Source organism: Mirounga leonina, unplaced genomic scaffold (genome assembly GCF_011800145.1).
Source record: "Mirounga leonina isolate KUSES-001 unplaced genomic scaffold, KU_Mleo_1.0 Mir_180, whole genome shotgun sequence".
NCBI lineage: Eukaryota > Metazoa > Chordata > Mammalia > Carnivora > Phocidae > Mirounga > Mirounga leonina.
The window spans coordinates 4,940,581-4,954,169 of record NW_023270469.1 but is presented as its reverse complement, the minus strand read 5'-3'; the positions used below and the strand labels follow the sequence as shown (position 1 = coordinate 4,954,169).

Below are 13,589 nucleotides of genomic sequence, written 5' to 3'. Positions count from 1 at the left end.
GGCTCCCTGCTCAGCAGGGGACCTGATTCTCCCTCTGCCTGCCCCTTCCCCTGCTTGTGCGCGCTCTCTCTCACTCTCTCTCTCACTCTCGCTCTCGCGCTCTCTGTCAAATAAATAAATTAAATCTTTAAAAAAAATGCAATCAGGGAATAAGTATCGGTCAGGACACTTCTGATTCTAAGTGGCACCAACTCTAAGTAGTTTATGTGATAAGGGAGCTTTATATTGAAACATTATTTAGCAAGACTAGGCTACTGTACCCAAAAAACTCCCAAAAAAGCCAAGTTAATTTCTTTGGTCGTGTTCCTTATGGTGATGTGCGTGGTAACGAGCTTTATTTCTTTGTTCATTTTGTCTGTGTTCATGGTAACAATGACCCTATATTGCTAAGTGTCAGGAGTGCCTCTAAACCTTTACAAATATTCTCTCTTAATCATCATAATAATCCCATCGGAGTATGTACTCTTATTTTCATTTTGCAGATGAGAAAATCAAGGCACAGAGAGGTTGTTTCTTGACCAAAGTCACACAGCCAACAGATGATAGAGCTCCCTATGGCGTTGAACATAAGAGACTTTCCTCGTTTGTCTTTGTCAATGCAAGGGAATGTCATCGGGCACCCTTGTCCCCACACAGACTTCTGTTGTCCCTCCATCCTGGTATCAGAGCAGGGAAAGGACAGAGAATGATTTTTCTCATCCTCCGTCTCTCATCGGGTCTGATTCCCAAGGGAATGATTCCCATCCATCTCTTCTCCCTGTGGGACTCCGATGTTCTCAGAAACTCCATAAGCCACCTCTGGGAAGAAGTATGTGGATGTGCCGATGGGAATTACGTCGGGCCCGTGGGGTCTATCTGAAGCACGAATCAGAGGTGCAGACACAGACAATGGATATAGAGCGGTTTCTTCTGACTTAGACGTTTGGGATTTAAATATAAATTAGAAACTGTAAGTCAATTCCATGTATGAATTTGTACAAATCCCTTGTAATGAAAGCAGAAGGTTTCTCTTGTCCTTACCTGTACTGGGGTGTTAGCATCAGGAGCCTAACCAAGTGTGTCGATTTTCCCAGAGCTCAGGAGATTGAAAACATACCTTCTCTGGTTAGAACCAGCTGCAGGTGGCTTGAAGGGAGGAAGGCTTGTCCTCCATGAGTTCCAGGGGCTGTGTCGTGTCTGCGTTACCCTGAGGAGTACCCCATGCAAAGTGAAGAAGAGGGGTCTGCTCCAAGTGGGTTGGCCCAAGGATTGAAAGAGATAAGAGTCTCATAGATACTTCTTCCCAAACCTCGTGCCAATTAAAGGGGGAGGCCTTATTCTCAAGGATAGCTTCTCCTCCCATGGGACCAGGAGGCAATGGGCTCTGGAAGCCAGCCAGCAGTACACAGCCCCATGTGTCTGAAAGGGGGAGCATAAGTGCTAGACGCATGTTGACAAACGACTTCAATCCACACCCCCGCCAACATGGAGTCACTGCACATCCCAGCTCGTCCACTCCTAGCTGTCTACGCACGAGAAGGAAAACCCAAGTCCACACCACACCTCGTACATGAGCATTCATCGCAGCGTTAGTCATAATGGCCAAAAAGTGGAAATAACCCACATGTTGATCAGCAGATAAAGGGGTATATAAGCTGTGGTCTGTCCATACAGTGGAATAGTATTCATCCATAAAAAGGAACGAAGTACCAATGTCTGCTACAACATGGACCAGCCTTGAGAGCACTCTGCTCAGTGCAAGAAGCCAGACACAAAAGGCCACCTGTTGCGTGATTCCGTCTGTATGAAATGTAATAGTAAATCCACAGAGACAGAAAGCAGATTCGTGATTGTTAGGGGTAGACAGAGGGGAATGCAGTAACTGTTAACGGGCACCAGATTCGTGTTCGAGACAATGAAAACCGTGACCTCCGCGCGCTAGCCCTGTATTTTCATTGGCAAATAAATGTATTCCACTGCTCTTCTTAGCACCTCCTATGACCCCATGAGCGTAGAAGTAAGAGTTCTCAAGGTTCTCCACCAGTGGCATCCTTTGGCTCTCACAACAGGGTCTTCATCTGTTAGGACCCAACGTGAGCTGGAGGGGATCACGAAGCTCCCTTAATGCCTGATCATAACACCAGGAGGGGACCTTATAGTCATCTCAAGCTGTTGTGCTCAGCCATGGCTGCTCAGCGGAATCATATGGGGGACTTTTGAAGAATACCAATGCCTGGGCTCCACCCAAGAAAAACCTGTGAATGTGAAGTTTTTAAGGGTTTGCAAACGATTCTAACATGTAATGAGTGTTAAGAACCTATTGCTCTAATCCAATGCCCTACATCTCAGGTAGTCAAACAGAGACTCAGAGACATTATAGGATTTACCCATGAATCAGAGGTAGACCCAAAATTGCCCCACTCAACTGAAGTTCCCACTCCTACAGACATGCAGAATTGCATTAACCCAATTCTAAAGTCTTTGGAGCAGACCATGCGATTACTTTCCTAAAAAAGTCATTCTTTATCCCGATTCAAATGTTTGTGGCTGGATGCATATCTCTACAGAAAATCTCTCTGCTTCTCAAAATTAAACTATTTCCAATCATCTCGTCAGATGTACAAATGTGTTTTTCTTTCTCTTTCATTTTTTTTTAAGATTTTATTTATTTTTTAGAGAGCAAGCGAGCGAGAAACAGCATGAGAGGGGAGAGGGTCAGAGGGAGAAGCAGGCTCCCCGCTGAGCCGGGAGCCCGATGTGGGACTCGATCCCAGGACCCTGGGATCATGACCTGAGCCGAAGGCAGATGCTTAACCATCTGAGCCACCCAGGTGCCCTCTCTTTCATTTTTTAAAGAGAGAAACTCTGGTGAGGGAGAGATGCTACTGTCAGATGGAATAATGTGTCCACACCTGGCATTCAGAAAAGAAAGAATATGGGCCTATTTGCTCCTTGTTTTTAATTTTTCTCTCTTTTTCTGATGTAACATTTATTGCACCATATTCCCTAAGGCAGTGATTTGCAAACTTCTTTTTACAGCAAAACATTTTTTTTTTCGGGCAAAATCTTGAGCGGGAAATCTAGTATACCAAACAGACAAAACATGATCCAAGCTGTTTAAGTCTTACTGTTTGGGGGGAAAATACCTGATACTCCTGTACCATCCCTTAAACGTCCTTGGTTCCCAGGAACACAGTTTGGCAACCACTACTCGACCTCATTAGTTTCCGGTCGGGCTTCAGTGGCTATGTGTCTTCATGATTTTGTTTCATGGAGGAAAAGCCACATTTTGTTATCAAAGCTGCTTCTTCCTGAAAACTCATTTTTTTAGTCACACGCGTAGATGTGTGTATTTGACAGAGTGGACAAGCCTCCTCAGGCAAGATCATGGAGAGGAAGAAAATGAGCATTAGCAGGTGCACTGCCAGGCCCCCAGGGAGGAGGCCTGGCTGGGCATTGTCCTCCAAAGTCATTGACTCAGCCCCTCCGACGTGTCTGCAACACGTGGAAACTCCTCGTGGGGAATGAGCCGACACAGAGATGTGTGCATTGGGCGGGAAAGGGGAATGACTCCCACCAGAAAGCTCAGTGAATATTGTCTCCCTCTCTTGCCCATTGGCCCATCCCCCTGCCCCTGTACAGCCAGAAAGCGGGGGATGCTCAGCCTCTCCTCTTGGTGAAAGGGGACCCACAGATGGCAGCCCTCCAGGCACAGAGCTCTCCTTTCAGCCCAGGACTCCTCTGGGTGGGTGGGTCACACCAACCAGGAGGATGTTTGTGAACCTCAGATTGAGAACCACATTGCCTGGGATGCCAGTGAATCTTGGAGAGTGCTCTTCGCTCAGGAGCAGGTTGCTTTGTTGTTGAACTGTTGTTCCTTATTATTGTTGAACCATTTGCATTTCTTCACCTGCCTGAAACATTTAACTAAGAAAACTCTGGCAACACATGGAGAAGTTTAATAGGCCCCTTTATAACTGTCCTTTCCCAGAGCTGGTAGGTACTCTCTCTTTCCATAATAGAGAGAACATGCAAATGCTTTTATCAAAGTATTTGGCATAAAAGAAAAACAGTAATTATCAGAAGAAATTAATGTTAGTTGGACAAGAAAGGACTTTGATTACGTTTTCTTAAAAAGAGCCTTTATCTTTTAGAGACACACAATGACATATTTACAGATACAGTGATATGTCTGGGATTGGTTCCAGATAATACAGGAATGGGGAGACGTGGGTGTGTAGCTGAAGCACGGGGGGGCACGAGTTGAAAATCTCTGAAGCCTGATGATGGGCACATAGGGCTCTTTATTCTGGCTGCTTTTATAAATGTTTGAAATTCTCCATAGCAAGGTGCAAAAAGATACTTGAAGACACATGTGTGGAACCCAAATCTTCATCAAAAAAGGCCACATTTACTTGCTAAGAATGGCAGACATCCGCCAGAGTTGGTTTCCCCAGGGCTCCATTAGGAGCAGAAACCCACTTAATGTGGCAGGTGAAGATGGGGCCGTTGACAGGCCCAGAAACATCCAGCAGACAAGAGGTGCAGAGAACCTCGTGGGCATGGGGGCAGGGCTAGAAAACCAGTGGGAGACCAAGGATGCTTCCTCATCTGTCTTTTGTCTTTTGAGTGCCCTGGGATCTCTCTGTTTTACCATCAGTGTTTCTACTCTTTTGCCTCTCTATGCATCTAGTCATTGGTGTCTGAGGGACAAAAAAAAAGGTCACCCCATGCTCAACTACTCAGAAACTTAGGTTTTGAGGACTCTTTATTCTCTGATTATAGCCCCTATTTCTCTGAGTTCACATTCTAAGAGAAACATCAGATTGTTCATGAAGCAGACAATGGATTGGTCATCTGTGAGTTAGGTACCACTTCTGGGTCCAGTCAGCTCTGGCCAAGGAAGCTGGGATCCCATGACACAAATGGCCTCGTAGAACACTCTTCTCAGTAGGGGCTGGGATCTTCTTTAAGCATCCTCAGAAAAGGAAGACTGACCTCCACCATGTAGAATTCTATTGTTTCTGCCATTTAAACTACAATTAGCTCACTTGCCTTTTTCTCAGTGAGAAGAGAGAAGACCTGGCCACTATTCTCAGACACATGTACGCTGGCACATTCCACAGATAAAAATGAGCCCAAAATAGGGCACCTGGGTGGCTCAGTCGGTTAAGCGCCCAACTCTTGGTTTCGGCTCAGGTCATGATCTCATGGCTCCTGGGATCAAGCCCCACGGTGTGCCCCATGCTGAGCATGAAGTCTGCTTAAAATTCTTTCCCTCTCCCTCTCCCTCTGCACTCCCCACCCTCCACTCACGGATGCATATGCTCACATGTGCTCTCTCTCTCTCAAAAAAAAAAAAAAAAATCCTAAAATTTAATGTCTACTTATAATGTTCTCATCTTATGAAAGATCTGGCATTTTGGAAAATCAGAGACAAGAACCTCATTCTCCAGAAGCCACAGTTGGGAGGGGCATGCCCCAAGCTGTCTCTGCTTGTTGGGAGCCTGAGTCTAGCTTCTGATTTACTTCTCACTGTGTGAATTGTCTTCCATGAGTGTTAAAAACCAAAGCTCTGGCACCACTCTTCATCTTCAAAGAGAAAGGGGTATTTAGAGATGACAGAATTTTAACTAGGTGGAGAAAAGAGTCAAATATACCAATGTCTGTGGCCATTATGGTCTGGTGGGTTCCTGAATGTCCTCCTCCCATCTTGGTTCTGTAGTCATTTGGGGGCCTGTCTGTGCATGTCCTATTGGGGTACGGCTAGGGAAGGACTCAACAGGTCCAGTTCTTGAGGGCTGGCTGAAGCTTTTTCAGCCAAGCACCTTCAGAGTCTCTTGTGGGTCTCTGTTGTTAATCATTTCTTAGACATAAAGGCTTCTTTAAAATACTGAAAGAACTTTATTTAGAACTCTGTGTACTTGTTAAATTTTTGTTTAAATATTATATATGTTCTATTATGTGAACTTCACATACATAATTACATTTTATATTTTTGTATTTTATATATTAAAAATATTTTACACATTATATTACATATATATACATATATGTGTGTGTGTATATATATATATATATATATATAGTGCCCATAAACATTAACTGTAAGCTGAAATAAAATGTCCCCCTATGTTTTCTTCTAAAACCTCTATAGTTTTACCTTACACATGTTGTGTATGGTGTGAGGTAGGGATCAAGATTCATTGTTCTCTCCACATGGATATACAAATGATCCAGCACCATTTATTGAAATGGCCATTAGCTGGAAACTAAATCATGCCCAAATGTAAAAGCACCCGTAATTGGCCACAGGTACAGCCTTGGATGTATGAGAGTGGAGAAATGGTAGGAAACAAAATATTTGGATATGTCATAGGTCAACAAAACATATAAAGAAAGGAGGTGAGTGGGAGGAAATGTGGTAATCAGCTGCAAGCCCCTGAGGGGAGAGAATAGTGTCCCTTTCATTTACTGCTCTATTTCCTGCCTCTGGTGGACCCCGCGGCATGCAGTAGACACTTAAAGGATATTTACTAGAAGGAATTCTTTCATTTTTCTATATCCTGGGGTGAATCCTAATCATAGATAGAAGGAAACCAGATATCTAATACAGCTACCCCTTCTAAATGTGGGTGCTGTAGGTTAACATCATTTGCCTTGGCAATAAAGGGTCTGTTGTTAGAGCAAATCGGGGATAAGCAAGTATGTGAGTGTCAGATACACATAACTGAAAAGAGAAGAGCATTTCCACAGGAATTTCAGGGATATGAGGTATCTATATAAATTATACATTAAAAGGCAGTCCATGATAAGAACAGAAAGAGTCACAGGGGTTTGAGCCATATCCTCCAATTTACTAGTAAGAATTTCATATGGTACAAAACAAAATCCATCATCATCATCCTCACTAACAAATACTGATTCCTTTCCCTATGCCAAGCAATGTGTCAGGATCCTTTTTTTTTTTTTTTAAGATTTTATTTATTTGACAGAGAGAGACACAGTGAGAGAGGAAACACAAGCAGGGGGAGTGGGAGAGGGAGAAGCAGGCTCTCTGCTGAACAGGGAGCCTGATGCGGGGCTCAATCACAGGACCCTGGGACCATGACCTGAGCCGAAGGCAGACACTTAACGACTGAGCCACCCAGGCGCCCGTGTCAGGATCTTTAAATGTATTAGCTTATTCCTAGCAATCACAGTTTCTACCTGCTAGGCTATCAGCAAGAGATCAGATTTTTCCAATGAGCTCTATCCTTTATGTAAACATAGACTCAAAATTGTTTGCAAGTTAAATTACTGATGATGTCTCCCCCACGCTTTTAACCTCACAAATAGAAATTCAAGTTTATAAAATTTTCTGGGACCTTATCTTTTAATTTCCCAAAGCCAGGGCCCAAATGACTACATCCCAACTTTTCAAGTTCACCATCCATGAAACATCATGGATGACAGTTCATGAACCTGGACTCTAGTCATCAGGCATGCAAGCTTATAGATGTCCAGTCCCTTAAAGTCACACACTGTCACTTCTTCCCTAGCTGTGGCTTTCTACCCTAATGATCATTATTTCCAATTTCAGGTTAACCTTAATGTAAAATCAACCATTTGCTCAATGAGGAAGAGCATTTATTCTTGGTGTAAAATAAAATGGAAGTCCCTCTTCCCCCTGGTGATGGATGACCTTTCTGGAAGGTCCAGGCATTCTCTTCCTAAATGTCCATCACAAAACTCACCCCACATTGTCAAAGAAAGCAGAATGAAATACTCAGTTCTGAATACAAGGGGAGAGAGCTAATGAGCCTCAGTATGTCCCAAGCCGGTCACCCACACTGATTATGTAAAAATATATTTTGCGTCTGGTATTTGATTTGCCACACAGTTTAACAGAAAAGTGACTTTATCTATTTTTTCCAATTAAAAGAAGTAATGTTACAATCAATAATTCTTCCTGCTCTTGTATGCTAAATTAATGTCTATTGTTTCTAAATCACAAAATGAGCATTGCTATAGAAATATAAAATGGTACTATTTCATTTTAATCTATTTGATTTTCCATCTTGAATTACATAATGGGGTTAAAACATTGAATAGAATTAATAGAATGGGTATTTAATTAAGCAATAATGAGTTTCTAAATGGATGCTCAAGGAAACTGGCTTTGTAGTTTATGCAAGAATCAGATAATGGTCTTAACAAAGACTAAAATAATTGTGTTGTATGTTTTCTATATTTAAAGATTTTTTTTTTCTGAATTCTCTCAAGAGTAGATTTAAACATAACCCAGTTCCTTGACTAGACTCCACTTTACTTTCAAGGTAAATTCCAAATGCCTTTCTGTGGCTCCCAAAGCCCTACATGATCTGACTCTATCCTCTTTTGGAGTCCAATGGCAGACAGTTCTCCCTGGCCCTTGCCTGCACTCCAGCCACACCCACCTTCCCTCCGTACTGCAAATGTACCGTCCTCCCTCCACCCTTGGCCTTTGCTCCTGCTGTTCCAGATGCCAGGAATGCTCTCTCTCCTTTCCCCTTCTTAACCCCTCATCTGCTTTCCATTTTCAGGGAATTCTTCCCTAAGGGCCCTCCCCAGACTGGTTCAGGCACCCACTCCCTCTCACCACTCCCCATTCAAGCTACGGGCTCAGTGTTACTTTTTTCCTAACATTCAGCACAGTTTTATAACCATACATATGCCATGTCTGTTTTGTGTTCTAGCATATCCCTAGAATTTAATACTATATCATGCCTGGCACAGAGAAGCCACCCACCAAATTGTTGACTGACTGGTCTGGAAGATGGATGGATGGAAGGAAGGAAGATAAATGGATGGATGGATGGATGGATGATGGATGGAGGATGGATGGAGGATGGATGGAGGGATGGATGGAGGGATGGATGGAGGGATAAATTGAGGGATGGAGAATGGATGGATGGACGGATAGATGGTGGATGGATAGATGGATGGAGGATGGATGGAGAATAGATGGAGAATGATGGGTGGGTGGATGGATGATGGATGGGTGGATGATAGATGGGTGGATGGATGGTAGGAAAATGTAGCTGTGGACACATTACTACAAATAAGGATATATCAGGACCACAATACACACTGTGAGAATTCCTAAAACAATACCACATTATTCCATTTGGAATCATTTGCTCACACACTAAAAGGGTGTTCTATGTCAGCCCCTATGGTAGGTGCTACAGACATTAAAAAAGAAAAGTGTCCTGGGAAAACTGCACAGGTTTTTTTCCCACTTAGACCTGGCCTAAATATTAATTTTACAAATCCACCCATCCATCCATCTGTCCATCAGATCTTCATGTGTCCAGCACTGTGCTATGTACTGGGGATCAGGGCCAAGTCATCCATCAGGTGTCATAGGCACAGTGCCTAGGGTCCTAAAATCAGAAGAAAAAGAACTTTCAGGGTCAAAGAAAATTTTAATTTTTTTCCTCACATCAGAAAAAAATGAAATTTTTAAAACCCATAAAAACCTATTATGGTAGGAAGGGCCAATGAAGGTAACATTACCTAAGATCCACGAAAGTCACAGGACAGCTATGCTAGAGATGTCCTGGAGAACAAGAGAGATCAATCCATCCTTAGCCTTCTGGAACATCAAGCAAGCAGCAGGATCAGGCATCAGTCAGCCAGCCGGTCCCTCTTACGGCCCCTGTAGAGCTGCACCCTCACATTTCCTCTTCCCCCCACTCCTGCCCTGGCCTTTGAGGCCAGGTCCCACGCCCTGTATTTAAGACCACTGACTCATTCAACAAATATTTTCTGGGGCCCCTCTCTGCACCTAGCATCATGTGAGGGGCTAGGGAGAAAGCTGGGAACAGCAGAGCCTTCACTGAACCTCCAGCCTCCTCAAAATCATGATGTGTTCTGTGTCTTCATCTGCAATGTGACCCTCGTCCACTTTGACAAAGCAACTCCTCACCTCTATATTGGTTGTACCAGCACCTTTACTACACGGATGGATCCCAGCATCGTCCAGTCTCAGCGCTCCCTGTGCCCACGTAATCGCCCACCTGGTGTCCTAAGTTACAGGTGTCAGAAGACACACGAGGACAGGTTATGAGCCGAGGTCTGGTGTGATCAGTGGGGCCAGAGAACCAGTCCTCTGGCCCTGGACCACAGCAGGGGTGAAGGACGGGCCTCAGTGATGGGGGTCTTGAGTAATAGAACTTGCTAAAAGCAGAGATTACAGGAATCCAGGAGACATGGACTTGATCTTTGGTTCACTGAACGACTCTGGACTTTCTTCCTTCTCTGTGCCTCTTTCTTCATCTGAATCTGAAGGGATTAGATAGCACCGAGGACACGCGGCTGACAGCAAGGGCCGATCCCAGCACTCCTTCCTGCTGAGCCAGATGCACCGCAGGCCCTCAGCATGGAGCCCAGGCAGCCGCTCAGTACCAGGGTGGGCTCGACATTGACACCTCCTTACCGTTCTTGACCTTGACCTTGGACTCTATCATGCTTCTCTCAACAGAACCGCATACTAGAATTATCTGGGCAGGTTAAGAAAATACTGAATCTCAGGCCTTACCCCAAACCCACTGAATTAGAATAGGGCCCATGTTATTTAAAAAAACAAACAAAAAAACTGAAGAGATTCTAATGTGCAGACAGGGCTGAGAACCGCCTATCTAGATTGAAGCTTAGGAATTCCATGAATTTTGTGAGAAGGAGGGAAAGCTAGAAGAGAGGACTACTTAGGAATCAGGTCAACTTCACTGTCGCCTGGAGCCGTTATCTGTGTGACAGCATCCCCCCCTCCCCCCTCCCCAGCTACTTTCAATCCTGCCATCAGGTTCCAAGAATTTCCCAGCGCCCCTTTCACAGAAACGAACAACCCACCCAGGTTTGCTGAGGTGTGGTAGACAAATTAGTAACTGTCCCCGCCCCATCCCCCCAAGGCATCAAGATTAAGGCTTATGATTAATGATTTGCAAGTCAATTAATCAGCCACTGCTTTCGAAACCCCATTTCTCAAATTACTTCTCTTTGAACACAAGGGCTTTCTGACATCGCCTCACTGTCTCTAGATTCGCTTTCCTACTAATTGAAATTCCAAGATATTTCTTCTTCTTGTCAGCTTACTGGTATTACTTGTTTGTAAAATATTTGCAAACAGATTACTATTCACCTGTAGTATGTCGGAGGTAAGCACCAAAACAATACTTTCTGCTTCCAGCTCAAAGGAATGTGCGAATGATAGCTCCTGAAATTCTCTATCTATGGGAAAACTGATTTTTCATTTGTTGATTTATTCTCACCACACCTACTTGCAGCAAGTATTTGAGATGTAAGACAATAAAAACACGGGCACAGCAAGGGTCCAAACAACTGATTTATATGTTTCCTTAGGAAATGGGTTTTGAAAGTCCTGTTGGTTGTGGGGAAGGGGTGGGGCAGGTGAAATGGGCTCTCTTCTCCAGAGGAGATGGTGCAATTGAGCAGAGGCCTTGGAGTCAAACACGGGGTTTCCAGCTCCAGTCCCTCCACATGCAAGGAAGGGGCCCCGGCGCCCCGGTGACCTTGTTGTTGAGGGTCGGTGAGGCTGCCGAAGTAGACACACAAAATTGTATAAAGGCTCAAATTCCGTAGGAGTCTGTTTCTCCTTCAACAACAGCTCAGGACGGGTGGGGGGACTCGGGACCCACGTTCTTCCGTCTGTGGCCGCACCCTGCCCTGGGGTCCTGGGGTCCTCTGCGTGTAGATAGATGGAAGGAGAGGCACCGAGAAGAAGGGACGGCTGCTCCCAGCTGGCAAGCATCACTTCTGGCCACATTCGGGGGCGGGGAGAGAAGGCAGTCTCCTGGCCCCACCTCGGTGCGGGGAAGGCCAAGAGGAGGAGCGGACTGTCTGCCCGCTGGGCTCTCTTGCATTATTCACCGTGAAATGAGTTGATGTGGGTAACGGACCCACTGCCGGGCCTGTGGGAAGGGCTCTGTAGAGGGTCAGTGCTGTCTTTACCAAATAGTGACAGTAACCATCTTCTCTGTTTGCAGTTTCAAGCCACTGTCGAGGAAGGAGTTGTGGGGGTTATTGTCAACCTGACAGTTGAAGACAAGGACGACCCCTCCACAGGCGCGTGGAGGGCGGCCTACACCATCATCAACGGAAACCCTGGCCAGAGCTTCGAGATCCACACCAACCCTCAGACCAACGAGGGGATGCTATCCGTGGTCAAAGTAAGTGGACTTCCCATGCTCCTCCCTCCACGCCAGGCAGAGGGCCTCCCTGCTCGGGAACGTCAAGGAGAAGGCAGCCCTAGTCTCCTCTTCCTGGGGTTGAAAAAGAAAAAGGCTCAGGGCTTAAGGGTGGACTTAATATCCTCACAGCCACTAAACCAGCCCGTTTCACAGGTTCTAGGAAACTCAAACGTATGTGTAACCTTAAAAAAAGAACCCAAAGTTAATTTTTAAACGAGATTCTCCATATGATTGGAAATGAATTATCAAAGATATGCAAAAACAGGATATGTGAAGGTTTTTTAAAGATCTCTGATCAAAAATGTGGATCATTACATGTCTTCTTAGTCTGTCCCAGCAGAGTCCCGGTTATTCTCTTACAAACAGGAGATAAACAGGGCCTGGCTCTCGAGCCCGTGTGCGGGTCCTGGGGCTGCTGTCACAAAAGACCACACCCTCGGTGGCCTCAGACAACACAGACTTATATTCTCATTTATAAGTTCTGGAGGCCAGAGCTCCAAAATCAGCTTCAGGCTAAGGATGGCGGGGCCGGGTCCTCTTGGAGGCTCTAGGGGACCACCTATGTCCTTATCTTTCCCAGCGGCTGGGGGCCACCCACCTTCCTTGGCTTGTGGCCCTTTCTTGTAGCTCCAGGCAGCCAGACAGCTCCTGTCTTACGTCTGTTTCTTCCTTTGACTTCCCTGCCTCCCTCCTTTAAGGACCTCTGTGACTCCAGGGCTCCACAGGGATAATCCAGGATCCTCTCCGTCCACAAGGTCCTTAGCTTACTCACATCTGTGAAGTCCCTTTTGCCCCATAAGTTTCCGGGGATCCACCCGTGGTCATACTGGGAGGTCCTTATTCAGCCTCGAGCAGGGTCCCATACACAGTTCCACAACCTTCTCCGGGGGCAGGACCCAGAGCCCCTGAGAATGGCAGATCTCAGAGATGCTTCCGGCTTGCTCCGGAGGAGGAGGGACTGGGTTTCTCCCAAGCCCTGTTCTTTCCAGTACTTGATTCATTTTGAACCTCAGAGGTCTGGCTGAGGAGAACCACCCACGGGCCTTCCCGGTTCCCCTCTGATAACACGGGCAAAGGCGAGGTCGTCAGGAGCTCCTACCACGGCTCTCCTGCAAACCACAGCAGTTTCCAGTTATGGAAGTCGAGCCTGTATCCATAAACGCCATCAGGCAATTTTCCAAACCTGCAGCTGGAAGGCAGAGCTTGGGGAAATATACAGCCCCATCATAAATCCTAGAAGAGTGCAGTTCTCCCCGGCCCGTGTGCGCGACATCTTGAGGAACAGACACTACGAGAAAACCAGAGTCACAAAGGGGCGTTCCCCTCTCCCCACATCGCCACTGTGGCCCATGATGCTGAGTCTGAAATGTTAGCATA

At 45.6% G+C, this 13,589-nt stretch overlaps 1 protein-coding gene across 6 annotated transcripts in view; it reads left to right on the top strand.

Annotated features, from left to right (window-relative positions):
* CDH13 (cadherin 13) overlaps positions 1 to 13,589 on the top strand; it is a 1,404,901-nt gene that overhangs the window by 1,291,743 nt on the left and 99,569 nt on the right. For all 6 annotated transcript variants that reach the window (XM_035024712.1, XM_035024708.1, XM_035024709.1 and 3 more), the window contains one exon: positions 12,009 to 12,191. In XM_035024712.1, coding sequence (XP_034880603.1) covers positions 12,009 to 12,191 — 183 coding nt within the window. The remainder of the gene's footprint in view (positions 1 to 12,008; positions 12,192 to 13,589) is intronic.